Genomic DNA, 17,556 nt, shown 5'->3' on the forward strand with positions numbered 1-17,556 from the left:
TGATACTGACTGACACTGACTGACACTGACTGACACTGACTGACACTGACTGATACTGACTGATACTGACTGACACTGACTGACACTGACTGATACTGACTGATACTGACGGACACTGACTGACACTGACTGATACTGACTGACACTGACTGACACTGACTGATACTGACTGATACTGACTGACACTGACTGACACTGACTGACACTGACTGACACTGACTGCGTCTTCGTTTCTAATCGATTGTGGTGCTTAAAGGGAAAGTCGTGCTGGCGAGGCGGACGCTACATAAAAACCAGGTTTATCCGAAACTTCAAAGTCTCGTCATCATGAACTGAAGAGCTGCTGCTGTGAAACTTCCAGAAAAAAACATTGCCCTCAAGTGGCTTTCCAAAGAGCGTGCACCTCCCACGAGAGCTCAGTGTCTGTCTTCTGGTTAACCCTTTAAAACCTGAATCAACATCAGTTGTCTTGCACAGCGTTCGGATGTCTTTCTCAAGTATTTATACCATTGACTCAGAATTTCTTTAAAAAAGTGGGATATATATATATATATATATATATATATATATTTAAAAATTAGATTACAGAAAAAATATTATTTATTTTAATATAGCACATTTTCAGGCCATTTTTTTGTTGTTGTTCTGTAATTTCCTTTACCTTTTTTTTTTTTTTTGCTAATTTTGTATAATTTTCTTTTTTTCTTCTTTCTTTTTTCTTTTTTTTTTTTTTTTTTTTTTTTTACAAATTTCTTGCTCAGTTTTTGAAAAGTTAAAAAGATGACCTGAAGAAAGTGCCAAAAAATATTTTAAGTGTAATCAAAAATATTTTATTTTTCTATTAATTATATTTTAAATTTCTTTTTTAAGTTTTAAACATCATGTTAAGATAATTTTTGCTATAGTTTTCTGTATGTTTCACTCATTTATATTATTATTATAATATATAATAATTATTATAAGGCTATTATAATAAATATTTTGGATATAATAATAATAGCCTTAGTTAATTTTCAGATCATTTTCTTGTCACCTTTCTTTTTTTCTCAGTTTGCAGATGATTTTTTGCCAAGTTGCTTATTATGTTTTTTTCCATGTTTTTGACAGAATATATAACTTATTTAACCTTCTTCATTCTTTCAAAAAAGATATTTTAAGCAGTGGGGAGGGAGTTATGTCTTTTGATTTGGCTTAGAGGAGGCACATTCAACTTTAAATTGTTGCATTTTGCATTGAATTATAACAAAAAGGAAGTTTTGGGATTTTTAAGATATTTTTTAAGCAGTGGGGAGGGAGTTAAATTTTTTGATAAATTTCCCTGAAGCCATGCTCAATAAAAAAAAAATGTGTATCTTCGTGGTGGATTAAAACAAAAAAGAAAAGTAACATCCGAGTCAAACCCCTTTTCTGATAAATAAAGTACAGTCCCTAAAAAAGATAATGATTTTCTTCTGCGATGTATTCCATCATTTACGGTTTTCTGTGGAGCTCCTGAGCCCGCCCCTCCTCCCTGCCCTGGCCTGTGATTGGTCGCGCCGCCCGTCCGTCGGCCGAGCCTCGCAGCAGCCGGAGTGAGGCGAACAGGTTGAAAAAGGACGGAGGAGCTTTGACGTTCAAACACTGTTGGTTGCAGACTGAAACCGGACCTAACACGCAAGCTGGTGAGCAGGAGACTCTTTGTTCTTTGTGTTAACACTCGTTCCTCTATTTTCTACCTGCTACAAAGACAAAAATACCCTCTGATGCATGAAAAATAATTTCTGCACCCCGGCAGGATTATTTCTGCGAGATATCGCGTTAGTAACAGTGTGTTACCGTTAGCTAACGTTATCTCAGCATAACACAACCAAACCACTCAATATCAGCTATTTTTAACTTAATATCTAACTGCTTCTATTTAATAATCAGTACAACTATAATTCCAGCACGTTGTTTAACTTATAAACACATTAAAATCTCGAATAACACGTTAACGGTAAAATCCCGTGTTGTCCTGTTAGCTTAGCAGCATGAGGAAGCTAATGTCGTGTTTGGATTTTAAAGAAGATCTCGTTAAAAATCACGAGTTAAAAAACGTCGCCGATGGCTTAAAATAAAAAGCAACATGCAAAAATACATATTTATCATGATTGAACTTCTTAATAACCCGTGGTGTCGCTCATAATCTGGTGTCACATGGTTACATATGGCAACAGTCCTTTGTTTGCTGTTATTGTGCCTTTAAAAATCCCCTCCGCTGTCAGAGTAAGGGACTGTTCGTTATTTATGAGGGGGCAGAGGGGCTGCACGCCGGGGGAGGGACTGAACATACACTTTAAGCACGAGGGATGCTTTTTTATTTTGCCCTGTGGGAGGGACATTCAACTTACATGATTTTATTTTGTATTAATTTTAAATAAATTCAGAGCCCAAAAACCCACAACTGGACCTTTGGAGCTGGGTAAGAGAATAAAGGTAAATTAATAAAAGTATATGGTATCTTTAATAAAGTCATAACACAGATTGCATTGCACAAACAAAATAATACAACAAATCGGCTTAATGTCTTTCAAAAACATGGAAAAAGGCAACGAGCAACTTAATCATGCTAAAAGTTACACAATTACAAGAAAATAAGTGTTGAAAAGGTGAAAAACAATTTTCAAAAAATCACCCAAAATGTGCTGAAAATGAAAAAACAAACAAGTAATAATTTTATATATTTCAGAATATTTCTCCTGTAACTTAATTGAATATACAATTATGAGAATTATAAACATATTTTTTCTGGACATTTTTCCTTATTGTTTGGATAACTTTCTAATACTTCTCCCCCTCTTTTTTTTAATGTTCATTTTTTGGTTATTATATTGTCACCACATACTAACTTCTTGAAATTTCTAGTATTGATTATGACTGTGATATTTAAAAATGAAATATTGATTTGATGTGATCATTTACACATGATAATACTGTGTAAATAATGTAGTGTTAATAATCCAGCGTTCTTGCTTTGAAATCATGTTCCAGATGTAAGGGAACTTTTTTGTCTCCAGTAAAAACTGAAATGTAAAAATTACCACTAAAACTGCAGCTAATGTTGCTATCGTATCTGTCTTTATTACATATTTATTACAATATGACTTTTTCTTGCCCATCTTGATTGATAATTTTGAATTTGCACTTAATTAAAACGTACAGATGCAATAGTCTGTTTTAAGGCGCAGCGGTCAGTCAGACTAAAAGAGAGAGCGCCTCCTTGCTGTTGGCAGAAAGTTAATAAATAACTAAGTTTCTTTCTGAAGTATTTGGATGTTTTGTAACTTAAACAGCCGAGAAGGAGAGTCGCTTCAACTGAGCTCCTCATGGTTAAACATCAGTCTGAATGCAAATTTAGAGATTTAGCTTAAACTAGTATTTGCATTCCTCCTGCACACGCACACGCATGCATGCACACACACACACACACACACACACAGAGACACACACACACACAGACACAGAGTACTAGTAGTATTTAAGTAGTAGTTATGGTTTTATCTGAAAACGCAGCATTTATGAAAAAAAAGAGAAGCAGCTCGAGACCCATTTCTATGCTCTTGCTTAATTAATTTCCACCTTCTCTTTATTTTTATTGCATATTGTGATTGTTTTTTCTTATAAACTAGTTCCTTTATATTTCATTTATTTGTTTTCCACCTCTGGCCTGCCTGTCATTTATTTCCAGAGTTATGGTATCTATATGCTGTATCATGATTTCATTTTTTAATTTCTTTTAAATGTATAAATACATATTTCTATATACATTAAGTTTTAATTTTCAGCACTCTTGCATGTAAAGCACTTTGAGGTGCATTTAATGCATGAAAGGTGCAAATAAAGATTATATTTATTTTTGTAAGTCTTCAGGCACTACCTGAGACGTGTTTCCTGTTGAGTGACGAGAGTTGACACATATTGATTTAAGAAAGTAATCAATCCCCGCCTCCACTCCGCTCCGCAGGAAGGGCTCAGCGCAGCGTGGGTGCCCAGGGATCCACTGCCTGAGTGCGGGGAGAGCAGCGGCCGAGACCCCACAGACATGAACCACACCAAGGGCGGCCTGGTCATCTTCACCGCCAACTCACACCCCGCCAGCCGCGAACTCGGCAAGAGGATTTCAGAGTGAGTACAGGAGGCACGGACGACACGCGCACATACACACACACACACACACACACACACACACACACACAGAGGGTATTTTTTAGAATAAATAACTCATGTGGGTCCCTGAGGAACAGGTTTGTCACCTTCTTTGTCTCAGTGAAGCAGCTTTTGAAATAGTGGTGTTGCTTGTTATGTGAGATGCTTTTTAAGTTTGGATGTGCCGTGTTTGCTGGTGATGCGTGTCGCACATGTTTAGTGTTTACATTACGGCCGAGCAGCCGCGATGGCAGCATCAGTCGCAGGTGATACGAAAATGCAGATCAGTGCTGCCTGTAGTTTGAAGTACGGCCCCGAGAGCCAGTGAAACTGGATGACGAGTTTTACATCACTTTGCGTCACCCGGTGGAGTTTTCTAGGCACTGGAAAGATGAAGAGAGGTTTGTCATACTTGTGAGAGCTGGCAAAACTCCACCGGATGATTTAAAATATGAGGAGGAGGGATATCTAGGCACTGGTTATATGGAGGGAAGTTTTGTTTGATCCAGAGCTGGTTGAAAATCAGTGAACTATCCCTTTAAAATAACTACTGCAGCTGCAGGATCTACATTTCATTCTGTTAAATGGAAACAAAAGTAACAAATGAACTGAAAGACGTACTTGAAATTCCAGTGCAGTCCTCCAGGACACGTAGAGCATGTTTGTAGAGCAAACGGAGGAGTCGATCGGGCTCGTTCGACTCCCAGCTCTGTGTGACAGATGAACAAATGCAGCATGTTAAGAGTTAACAGGAGGAGACTCGCAGACTGCAGAGAGAGCAGGTCAGCTCGTCTCAGGAGACGCAATAACAACAAAAAATGTCTCAGGCCGCCGTCGGACAGAGCACGATTTGCATCTTGCTGAGTCTTTTTTTTTTTTTTTTTTTTTTTACTGTTGCTTAGCAACGACTGAATCACCTGTCCTTAGTTTAACCATTTAAACTCTGCAAAAGAAATGGTCCACTGTGCCTGCATTGTTTTTTTTTGCTTGTTGTGATGTTATTTCTTGGAGTGTATTCAAATAGTTGATATCCCTAAAATCTGTACAGCCTAAACTAAAAGGTTTTGTAACTCCATAAATCCAATCATCAATAAAAAAGTAGTGAAACTTTGTTCTAAGTTTCAAAAAAATAAACAAACAGAAATCCCATATCATGTCTTTTTTTTCCTTCTTTCTGTACAAATATAAACAAACAAATGTCTTCCAACTTTGCAAAGCTAAACGAAAACTCTCTCCGTCAGGCGGCTGGGGGTGGAGCTCGGCAAGGTGCAGGTGTACCAGGAAGCTAACAGAGGTAAGACGACGTGTGACTTCCTGCACGTCTTCACACTAAGTCCAAGGACAGCAGAAGAAACTTTGGGCAGTTTGCTGCAGAGCAATAACCTTTAAATAGTATATATATTTATTAAAGGCAGGTAATGCTTCTGATTGTCAGTGTAAATATCTTCTTAAATATGTATAAAGAAAGATATTGTGTGATTTTTGGAACTAACCTAAATTACAAACAGTGGCTTTTGCTGCAGAAGACAGTTTTCAGCGGACAGCGTCAGATGTGGATCAGGCAGGTTTAAAGTTTCCCTGAAGAGGACAGACTCGTTCTGTATGTTTGTTATGTAAATGCGGTCAGACTGAAGACAAATATCTCATGATGGAATATTTTCGTGGTTACACTTTTAAGTTAAATGTTCTTACTTTCATCGGCTGGGTTATTTAAAACGTGTTTTTAGAAAGAAGATTTTTTAATTTTATTTTATTTAAAAAATATTTCTAAAAAGCTAGGAAAAATAGTCAAGCAAAAAAAGAAAATTGCTAAGGTAAATGATCATATTTACATATTTTAAATTATGTTACAAAATTTGTATAATTTTTAATCACTTTTCCAGGTTATTTCCATGTTTGTTGTTTTCCCTTTCTTTCTTTGTTTCTTTTTTTTTTTTTTTTTTTAAACTAATTTTCAGGTCATTTTACTTGTATTTGTCAATAATTTCTCAATAATTTTGGGTCATTACTCCTTTCGTTGCCTTCTTCCCATGTTTTTAAAATAAATCAAGCCAAATTGCTCAGGTTTCACAGTGTATAAAACAATGACCCAAATGACGTATATTCAAAACTTTTCTAAAACTTTCTGTTAATTCCAAAACATATCCAGACCTGGAAAACAGTTTTTCTAATTTTTATAACATTTTCAGGGATTTCATGACCGTGGGAACCCTGAGTAAAGTACATGTTACCTTTTCCACAGTGTGCAGCTTGTGTGTTTCTGGCTTGTTTAGTGGATTTGATGCAGCTGCTCAGAACAACATCTTTGCCGGCAGATTACCGAACAAACACTTCTGCTTTATCACACGATGCTGCCGCGAGTTAGAGCGAGCAGGAGCAAATATTTAACATGCTAGATTACATATCTCGAGCAAATTTCAAGTACAGGCAAGATGGTTTACTGAGAAATTTCAAACTCTCTGACAGGTAGAAAGTCAGTCTAAAATGTACGGCGTGCTTTGGAAATGACGTCAGAACATCCTGTAAAATTTGGACATTTGATAGTTGAATGGGACTGTGCTGCAGGCAGCATTAAATTAAATATGTAGTCGTAGAGTTAGTCACATTATTATCATTCCTCATCATGAATATTCAAAGTTTTTTGGCTCCAAACTGCTGCTTAACTATCAGCTGTGACTCAGTTTCCTGCGTTTCTGCCGGACGATTTGCTGCAGAGGAAACATTTTGTTTCCTAATGTCGTTCTGAGGGAGCGATGCTAGTATCTACAATTTCACACGGAGAGGGAGTGTGTGAGTGTGTGAGTGTGAGTGTGTGAGTGTGTGAGTGTGAGTGTGTGTGTGTGTGTGGCACAAAGGGCTAAGATAGCCCTCTAATGAAGCTGACAGGCCCTGCAGGCTTTATTATGAGGTAGGAGTGTGTGTGTGTGTTTGCATGTGCATGACCTGAATGTGTGTTTATGTGTGCTGCTTTCTCCATTCTCACATCCCGTTTGTTTCCATAGAAACACGGGTACAGATCCAGGAGTCGGTGCGAGGCAAAGATGTCTTTGTGATCCAGACAGTGTCCAAGTAAGAAACAACACACACACACACACACACACACACACACACACACACACACACACTCTCTCTCTCTCTCTCTTAAGCATTTCAGCAGAGTTTGAAATATCTCACTCACATGACGTCCTCTTCAGGGATGTGAACACCACCATCATGGAGATGCTGATCCTGGTGTACGCGTGCAGGACGTCCTGTGCCAGAAGCATCACGGGCGTCCTCCCGTACTTCCCGTACAGTAAGCAGTGTAAGATGAGGAAGAGGGGCTCCATCGTCTCCAAGCTCATCGCCTCCATGATGTGTAAAGCTGGTGAGTGAGAGAGGACAGAACGAATCGTGTGAATGTAATCAATAGAACTTTTGACAAAGTGAATCTGTAAATCTGTGATACACAACCTGTGGCCCCTGGGCCAAATCTGGCCCCTGATAGGTTCCCAGTGACCCCCCAACCATTTTTTAATTCACAATAAAAAATAACGTGATTCTCACTGGAAATAGTTTCTGTCCTTTTAGTCTCCATAAGGTGTCAGAGAGCATAAAACAGCATCAAAATAGAGCTTGTTGATCAAAAAAAGTGCCAGTTTGGGGCGCCTGGTGGCTCAGTGGATAGAGCGGGCGTCCCATGTATAGAGGCTGTGTCCTCGCTGCAGCGGCCGCGGGTTCGATTCCAGCCTCGGCCCTTTGCTGCATGTCACCCCACCTCTCTCTTCCCCCTTAACACTTCTGCTGTCCTATCAATTAAAGGCAAAAACACCCAAAAAATATCTTTTAAAAAAAAACCTAAAAAAAGAGCCAGTGGAGGATCCCCCACACTCCGACAGAGGACACAGATGAGACACTAACGTCCTAAAATTCTAGAAATGTCCTAAAATGGAGAAACATCCTTAACTTTTAGAAACGGCCCCAAATCCCAACAACATCCTAAAAGCCAAGACATGTCCTCGAATACTATAAACATCCTAAAATCCCAGGTATGTCCTAAAATCAATAATGTCCTAAAATCTTTGAAATGTTCTGAAGTTATAGAAACATCCTAAAATCAGAGAAATGTCTTACAATCCTAGAAACATCCTAAAAATGCCCTAAAATCAACCTAAAATCCTGGAAACATGTATGAGGCAGGTTCAGTGTTGCTGCTGTTTAAACATGCTAATCAGAATGAATGTGTGTGTGTGTGTGTGTGTGTGTGTGTGTATTATTATTACATGTGTATTATTATACAAGCAGGAAATCCAGATTTTTGTGTTCGACATTCACCTCTACGATTCTGACGAGATCTGAAAAGGCAAATGTGTGTGTGTGTGTGTGTGTGTGTGTGTGTGTGTGTGTGTAGGGCTCACCCACCTGATCACCATGGACCTCCATCAGAAGGAGATTCAGGGCTTCTTCAACATCCCAGTGGACAATCTGAGGGCGTCGCCCTTCCTGCTGCAGTACATACAGGAAGAGGTGAAAAAACACGCCTCGTACACAACGTGACCTCTATAATAAAGGACCTGGAAAATAGTTTCTTACCTTTTTTGGAGGCCCGAATCAGCTGCAAAATAACCATTTATTTATCAGTTACTTGTCCGTGTTATGTTGAATTGGGTCAAAGCGAAAAAAAGAGACAACAAAAGCCAGAATCAAAATGACAAAACTGAGCTGACTCAGCAGCTCTAAGTTTGTTTTCAGATTGTGAGCACATGACATTTTATTTTCAGCAGGTGGAATAAAACACAAAATATTTTTGTGATGCTTATTTCTGTAGCACATTAATGGAAATTCCCTTTATGTTTTAGCATCGAGCTAACGGACTAAGTGCGAGTTATCTGAAACATGGTTGTAGAAGTTAGAATCAGAATTAGGTTTATTACTGAGAGGTTTTTACATACTTGGAATTTGCCTTGTTGTTATGTTAAGAGGAAATATAATTAAAGGAAAAGTACTGCAACAGTCAAGAACATAAATATGGAAAATATTGTCAGACAGACAAACAGCATTTCAGGCAGCTGATCTGCATCAGAAGTCCTCAGCGCTCAGCGACGCTCACAGAAGACTTAAAAATAAACGGACCCAACACGGACTGCTGTTTTTAATTTGTCTGTTCTTCCTCTATGTGCCTCCAGATCCCCGACTACAGAAATGCTGTGATTGTGGCCAAATCTCCAGCTTCTGCCAAAAGGTACAGTCACCTAATAATAATAATAGACAGACAAACAAAATTTCATGCAATTGTTGTGTTTGTAAAGCACTTTACGTTTGGAACAAATCTCAAAGTCCTACAAGATAAAAGCATTAGCCCCAAAAAATACAAACAACGAAAATAAAAGCATATTTAAAAGTAATAAGAAAATAAAAGAGCAGTCAGTAAGAAGTCTCTTGAATGTTTTAAGTCGATTTTTAAAACTCACCAGTCGGCGGTGCCCTCAGAACAGAAAGCCCAATCCCCGCGGTGCGTAACTCGGTCCGGGGCGATGGAGACGGCGTGAGGGCGTAGAGCGGAGGGATCGTGTCGTAAACAGCTGTAACTCATTGTATTTTAGTGAATAATAAGTTGAATGGTTGTTCTCACCCCCTCTGAGGAAGTTAAGGTCCAAACCGACATTCAAGCAGCAGCGTTGATGTTTTTAAACTCCACTGTGGGACAAAAGCAGAACTCTTTTATTTCACACAGTTAACTGTTTGTGGAAACTAAATGTTGTAACGATGTTTTGGTGCCTGCTGTGATGGAGCGATGGCGCACAGTCAGCTGTTACCTGAGCCTCCGTCTCTCCGCCGTCTCCTGCAGGGCTCAGTCGTTTGCTGAGCGGCTGCGTCTGGGTATCGCGGTCATCCACGGCGAAGCTCAGGACGCAGAGTCAGACCAGGTGGACGGGCGACACTCCCCACCAACCGTCAAGACCACCGGAGCCATCCACCCCAGCATGGAGATACCATGTAAGAGAGAGAGAGAGAGAGAGAGAGCGAGAGAGAGAGACACACACACACACACACACACACACACACAGAGTGAACACACAGGCTGGCTCCATATTTGCATAATGAGGTGGACATGCAGACAGAAAAGCAAAAAGGAGGTAAATATATGTTTGAGGAAATCAATGGAGGGGGGCAAATAGGGAAAATAATACATAAATAAATGCATAAATAACCACAAATACATCTTTAAATGAATACATAAATGTGGAAAATGGAAAATAAAATAAAAAAGGGAATTAATATGCAAAGTGGAAAAAATACATAAATAAATATGAAAATGAATAAATTGATAAATAAAACGGGAAATTAAATAAATTTTGGCATTTTTGTCAGTTTCAGTCCTCCATAAGGGACAGGAAGTGAAACCTGCTTTTCAACTGGCCCCGGGCCCAAATTATGACAGACCGCAACATTAAATACAGAAACTCAGTGTTTCTCTGCGTCTCTTCTGCTTCAGTGTTGATCCCTAAAGAGAAGCCTCCCATCACCGTGGTCGGAGACGTCGGAGGACGCATCGCCATCATCGTGGTGAGAGGACACTTCGGTTCAGTCCAACACTTTAAATGTGGCTTTTGACACAAAGGATACGCTTTGCTTTTGTACTTAAGAGTAATGTTAAAAAGTAACGAGTATTTTTTCTCGAGTCTTGCACTAAAGTAAACTCTTATGCGTTGGTACTTTTACACTGTGGTGGAATGTTGGACATTTCTAAGATTTCAGGACATTTCTACGATTGAGGATGTTTTTCGGATTTTAGGGTGTTTTTCGGATTTAGGACATATCTCAGTTTATTTACTCAAATAGTGTACTTAAGTGCAAATTTGAACTTAATTATTAACGCATTTTAATCTCATGCCACTTTCTACTGCGACTTCACAGAGAAATATTGAAATATTTACTTCACTACAATTTTTAACCCTTTGAAAGCTGGAGCGACGTCACTGTTGTGCTGCTTTGAGACAGTTTTCACGAGTATTTACGGCTGAGCTGTGAGCACGCTGTTGTGATTTCTTTCAAAAACACAGCAAAAAAAAAAAAAAGAGCAGCTCTGTAAGAAATGTCCCACAAATTAGTAGATTCATTTGAAAAACATTTTTTAAACCTATGGATAAATGTCAAGGAAAAGAAAAATTTATATATCATAAAATTATGTTACAGAAATATTACATTTTTTTAAGTTTTTTTGTGTGCCTTTGTTTGCTTGTTTGTTTGCTTTTTCAGATAATTTTTTACCTGAAAACATAACATTAACTAACTTAACATTTTACCAATTTCTAAGTTTTGAGTCATTTCGTTTTTTGTGGCTGACTTTTTTAAAAAATATTTTTTATTTAAAGAAATCAAGCACATTTACTCAGGTTTCAAAGGGTTAAGGATCTGAATATTTCCTCCGTCACCACTTTAAAGACAGGCGTGTTTGTCTCACAGGATGACATCATCGATGATGTCGACAGTTTTGTGGCGGCGGCAGAGACGCTGAAGGAAAGAGGAGCCTACAAGATCTTCGTCATGGCAACGCACGGCATCCTCTCCTCTGAAGCCCCCAGGTTCATCGAGGAGTCGGCCATCGACGAGGTGAGTGTGTTCAGGTGTCGACTTACGTTATGCTGCGTGACCTCCTCCCCGCCGTCACACGTGTCTCTCTGGTCTGGTGGTCCCGCAGGTGGTGGTGACCAACACGATCCCTCACGAGCTGCAGAAGCTCCAGTGTCCAAAGATCAAGACGGTCGACATCAGCATGATCCTGTCGGAGGCCATCCGCCGCATCCACAACGGGGAGTCCATGTCCTACCTGTTCCGCAACATCGGCGTGGACGACTGAGCGACCTGCCCCCCCCCCCCACACCCACACACACACACACACAGACAATTTGCCTTTTCAGATCTCGTCAGAATCGTAGAGGTGAATGTCGAACACAAAAATCTGGATTTCCTGCTTGTATAATAAACAAATCTAAATGCTAACGCGTTCCTTTGAGTGCAGCTTTAAGGGACAGTTCAGGGTTTTTTGGGTTGTATGATGCACTTATCCTTTAACACTGTATTTGGAGAGCAATGTCCTGCTGTGGAACAACAGGCAACAGCAACAAAACGTATTTCAGACACAAAAAAATCAATATCTGTGAAAGACCATGTTGCTGAAAATGACGTGACGAGTTTGTCGACGTGAAAAACAGCAGTTTGATGCTTTCGGAGAGTCGTATGAAAGCTTTACGAGAAATGTAGTGACCTTTTTATACAGACTGCACGGACACGCTCTTAAAGTTTGGGTCTCGGCAGATGAAACGATTATTTCTGACGACGAGCTGGTCATGCAGCGTACACTCTAAGTGATATTTAAATTTTTAAAGTGTCTAAAATATGTTTGAAGTGTAACACGCTGACTGTGGATAAGAACGTCATACAAACCGCTTCAAACGGTCTGAACGTTCCTTTAACATAGAAGACGACTGAAAACACACACGTGCACACAGAGGACTGAACACACTGATCTGTGTCCCTCACGGACATTCATAGATTACTGCCTGTCTCTCTCTAACAACACACACCTCAGTTTTTTACTCATCTCTGTCTGAGTCTGTCGTCAACCACAGAGGATCAGGGACATGTTTAAGAAAACACATCTTAGATTCACTAATAATCTAATAATAAAGTCATAATATCATGAGAATAAAGTTGCAATTTAAAAAGAAAATTGTAATAGTATGAGAAAAAACGGAATGAGATGATGAGATTAAGTATGTAAATTTACAAGAAAAAAAGTCCCAACATTAGGAGATTAAACTTGTAAATTTGTGAGAAAAAAGCCACAGATTGAAACTGGAGAGTTGGATAATAAAATGCGAAAAAGTGAATAAATAATCACAAGTGATGGATGAATGATCGAAATTATGAGACAAATGTTGAAATATTAGAGAAAAGGTGGAAATTTGGACGGGGGATTTTGTCATATTACCCAACTCTTATTTCTCATAAAATAACGAGTTAAATTTCATAATATTTCGACTTTTTTTCTTGTAAATGTGCAATTTTAACTTTTTTTTCTAAGAATTACCACTTCATTCTCAAGATATCACTTTATTCTCAAGGTCAAACAGTTTTTGGGTTTTTTTGAAACACGGCCCGAATCCTCTGGTTTTGGTCTCTTCATCTCGTCAACATTTCTGTCCACGTTTCGATAGAAATGAAACGTGTCTTTGTTGGAGCATTCGTTAGCACTGAATGTCTCTCACAGTTTATCTGGTTTTAGAGATTTAAGAGATTTAAAGAGTGCCAGTGCCTTCTGCAGGACGTCAGCACGCAGGCCTTCACTGCTGTGTCAGCGCTAACTCCACTAACTCCTAATGTAGTGAATCCAGGATTATTATGTTCCCGCTCATTAACAGCGCGCATGTTTAACCCTCGGGTCAGGTTTTTGTTTATTTATGTTTGTGTCCGAATGTGTTGCTAACATACTTTAGAGCTGTGTGGTTGCTGTAGAAGCTAATCTGGTGTCAAATCTACTCGTTGCTAAACTGGAATTAACAGGAAATATTTCTCGGTCTGGTTAATTTGACGTTGTGAAAATCTTGTGTAGGTGCACTCGTGAAACACGCATTCACGAGACATCCCGTATAACACAGTGTGCCATTGTTTTCTTATATTTTGTATCTGTTCATGCCACAAGTGAGCATCCTCCAGCTGGACGGCTCTGGATTAAATTAATTTACAAATAACAGAGAGTTTTCTTTGTTACGGCAGCAGTTCTGCAGTTTTACTCTCCAGTTACAAGTGGAAGTTTGATGTTAATCAGATGTAAAAATGGATAAATGATCATTGTGAAGATACGATAAAGTTCAAAACTGCAGCTAAAGCCGAAAAAGTAAAAAAATCAAAACTTTTTCTGACGAGTAAAACTTGACTGAAGCAGGTCTTTGTCACTTTACCAGATGTGTTCCCAAAATGTTTTGTATTTATTTTCAGCACTTAAAATGAATAAATGACCTATGAAAGTCAGTACGGCCTGTTTTCTGCTGTTTTGTAGTCACATAAATGGGTACACGCTTCAAAATAATCATTCATACTCCTTATTGGTTCTTTTTCATTACTTTATATTAGCTTTTTTAAATATATGTATATTTTTCAAATTATTAATTTGGGACAGAATTAGATCTGAATATTCTAATATAACTTAGGGACTGTTTGTTATTTATGATGGGAGGGGGTGGTGCAAAAAGGGGAAACATGTCAAATATTTTTTTATGCAGTGGGGATGTTTAATGTATTTATTATTATGTGTTTATTTTACTGCCTTTTTTAAATCTTTAAAAATTAGATTTTAAATCAGGTCACAGGTTTGAAGGGCATGTTTTCTTAAAAAAATATATAAATAATACGAGCCTTTGAATTTACGATGTCTTGTCAAAAACATTTTATTTGTATTTTGACCTTTTTGTTAAAGTCAAGCTCTTCTGTGTAAAAGTCCACATCTGATGCAACATATCTTAAATCTACCACTGAAACTAAAATTTTCCTTTTATTTTATACTTATACTTACATTTTTGAGTAAATGTGCAATACTCACTAATAACCATGTTCACACATAGAACACATTTCATCTTATACTGAATGTACCTTTACACTGATTACCTTTATACTGAACCTTCACACTTACCTGCATTGTCGGGCTGGGCGATTCGGAAAAAGTCTTATCACGATAATTTTTTTTTATCAGTCGATATCGATATATATCACGATATACATCAAATTTCTATTTTTGTTGAGCTTAAAGGTTCCTTTGACTCCTCAGTGAGATATGAAGATATCACAAGGTTAATTTTGGTTTAAATATTTATTTTCATGACAAATATACTGTAGAACAGCATCACCAGCTGGAGGACCTATTCTACTAAAACTCACAGAGGTCCAGTTACTAAAATTTACTCCCAGCAAAGGTCCGAGCCTCAAACCTAAAATCAATATCACCATTAACTGAACATTTTACGATTACGATTATGATTAAGAGCGATTATTTTGCTTTTTTAGTGGTTTGTTTTTTGTTCTCATAGCTCACTGACACTCAGATTTGCTGTGCATTGTGGGTATTTCGGAGTGCACTATATCATGAATGAAACAGAATTCGAACACCGCCACAAAATGGCAAACACACTATACAGTGCACTTTTTCCGTGGAAAAAACGTGTGCACTCCGTCGACAGAACAAGTATCCGTTCTTCCAGTTCTGTGTTCAAAGACTGGTTACCGTGGTTACGGGACAGGATTAACCAGTTGTCAAGGTCAAACTAGACCGACAGGGATCTGTTTACCTTCAGCGTTTATCACCAATGTGCACCGTGAGTTTGGACGAACACGCTCCCCAAAATCTCAACCGCCATCACCTTAAACCCTTTAGCAAAGCACTGAACGCTCTGACCCCGAGCCGCCGCTCAGAGGTCGATTTAAAGGGCCAGTGTGCAGAAATGACTGACATCTAGTGGTGAGATCGCAGAATGCAACTAACTGGACGTTAACGTGAAAACGTAATCTTGACTCTCTGGATGAGCTGACTCTGAATGTCCCTCTAACAGCCTCATAATGAAGAGATAACACGGGACATGAAAAGTTCAGACACAGCTGCAGACATTCATCTCAGAGACACTCTTATCCTAAAGACAACGTGTCCTCAGCTAGTTATTATCTGTCCTCACCTGTGAAGTGTCTCCCTGACTGTCAGAGCTGCAGCCTGCTCTCTGTCCTGGTCTCCTTCCTGCTCTGTCCTGGTCTGTCCTGCTCTGTTGTGGTCTCTGTCCTGCTCTGTCCTTTTTGCTGTGTCTGTTGTGTTGTATCAGTGAGCACAAACTGCGCATAGGTTAAGGTCTGAAGCTAACTGCCACTACCGTTAGCATGAAGCTAACCACCGCAGAAAAACTACTGTTAGCATGAAGCTAACCGCTACATAAACACTAATGTTAGCATAGAGCTAACCGCTACAGAAACACTCCCGTTAGCATAAAACTAACCGCCGCAGAAACACTACCGTTAGCATGAAGCTAACCGCTACAGACACACTACCGTTAGCATGAAGCTGACCGCCGCAGAAACACTACCGTTAGCATGAAGCTTTATTGACACTGAATTAATTAATTTACGGAATATTATAAACCGGAAACAGCTGACTCGACTCACGCGGTTTGTGTTGAAGGAGGACAGCAGGTGTGGGTCTCCGGCGGGTCGGTTTGCGGTTCATTATTTGCGTTATTTTCGTTAAAAGCGACAGTTCAGAGCAGCGTTGCTGCCGCACGTGCCAGCTGCAACATGTGATCACGACAAGACAGCGCGTGCACGCCGCCGCCTATTCTCGGTGCGTTTAAAAACCGCTCGGAAAAACAAGTTACGCATGTTACTGATGAACTGAGGGCGCACAGCGTGCGGGACACAGAGGGCACAGACACGGGAAGTGCGGGGGGGGCATGTCCCACGTGCAGCCCGCCATTTCTCTGTGTCGCCACTTTAAACTCAAGAAAACATATTTTTCTAGTTTTGGTCACAGTGATTCATGTTAGCTGTAAACATGGAGGGTAGTTTGGATTTTTGTTTGTTTTATTCTGGTAACAAAGAAAGATAACAGTGTGGCAGTGACGCTAACAGCACGGACGTTACAGTTTAACTTGTTTTTACGTACTTACCTGTGAAAATGCTGTGAACACACAAACGTGTTGTGAAATGCTGCAGAGGCTGACATTTGTTCGTCTTACGGCTGCTACACACAACACCATGAGCAGGAAACCTAAAAAACTGAATAAATAAAAAATATCGCACTTCATTACCACACAGTCATGAGAGCAGTTTTGGCAGCTGATAACTGGCAAACATTTACCATCACTTTCACTACGTATACATGATGTTAAAAAAGTCACATTACTGTGTCAGTCTGACTAAAACTGGACTTTAAAATACATGTAAACGTTTTAGTCTGCATGAAAACAAACTAAATCTAATTTCTCTAAATCAGACTAATTCACCAGATAATCTGATCAAGTTATTCCGTCATGTAAATGCCTCAGTCAGACTTTAACTGGACTCGGAGATCTGAGCATCCTCCTAGTCAGAGGGACTTGTGTTTTTAATTTTGGCTTAGGTGAAGGATATACAACTTTAAAAGGTCATATTTTATATTTATTTTTAATTAAAAAAGTCACTCCCCAGCCCTGATAAATAAAGAACAGTCCTACAACACCAACACAGAAGCAAAGCGACGTCCTGGTGTGGACGGGGACACAGAAAAACATATTTTAACAACCGAAATAAATCAATATCAGTATAAGTGTTGACTATATTTGAGTATTTTCTCCTCTTTATCTTCCACAGCAGCTGATTGAGGCAGCAGCAGAGCAG

General features: G+C 39.1%; 2 protein-coding genes across 2 annotated transcripts in view; one reads left to right on the forward strand and one right to left on the reverse strand.

Moving 5' to 3' along the window:
* caskin1 (CASK interacting protein 1) overlaps positions 1-7,410 on the reverse strand; it is a 96,696-nt gene extending 89,286 nt beyond the window's left edge. Inside the window, exons 1-2 of the mRNA XM_042505228.1 lie at positions 7,343-7,410; positions 4,786-4,873 (exon numbers count right to left, since the gene is read on the reverse strand). The gene's annotated coding sequence lies outside the window, so the exon portion shown is untranslated. The remainder of the gene's footprint in view (positions 1-4,785; positions 4,874-7,342) is intronic.
* LOC121957144 (phosphoribosyl pyrophosphate synthase-associated protein 2) lies at positions 1,535-14,178 on the forward strand. Its single transcript, XM_042505668.1, has 11 exons — positions 1,535-1,661; positions 3,983-4,143; positions 5,406-5,458; positions 7,167-7,233; positions 7,359-7,531; positions 8,555-8,670; positions 9,330-9,385; positions 9,992-10,140; positions 10,640-10,710; positions 11,611-11,757; positions 11,846-14,178. Exons 2-11 carry the CDS (start codon positions 4,061-4,063, stop codon positions 12,002-12,004), a joined length of 1,074 nt encoding a protein of 357 aa, XP_042361602.1. The 5' UTR covers positions 1,535-1,661; positions 3,983-4,060; the 3' UTR covers positions 12,005-14,178.
* Positions 14,179-17,556: the final 3,378 nt, after the last annotated feature.

Source organism: Plectropomus leopardus, chromosome 17 (assembly GCF_008729295.1).
Source record: "Plectropomus leopardus isolate mb chromosome 17, YSFRI_Pleo_2.0, whole genome shotgun sequence".
NCBI lineage: Eukaryota > Metazoa > Chordata > Actinopteri > Perciformes > Serranidae > Plectropomus > Plectropomus leopardus.

Excerpts from the sequence above, each read along its gene's own strand:
- LOC121957144 (XM_042505668.1), top strand. The coding sequence starts at position 4,061 with ATGAACCACACCAAGGGCGGCCTGGTCATCTTCACCGCCAACTCACAC. Across the intron at positions 4,144-5,405 it reads CTCGGCAAGAGGATTTCAGA|GCGGCTGGGGGTGGAGCTCG; the intron begins GTGAGTACAGGA and ends TCTCTCCGTCAG. Across the intron at positions 8,671-9,329 it reads TGCAGTACATACAGGAAGAG|ATCCCCGACTACAGAAATGC; the intron begins GTGAAAAAACAC and ends ATGTGCCTCCAG.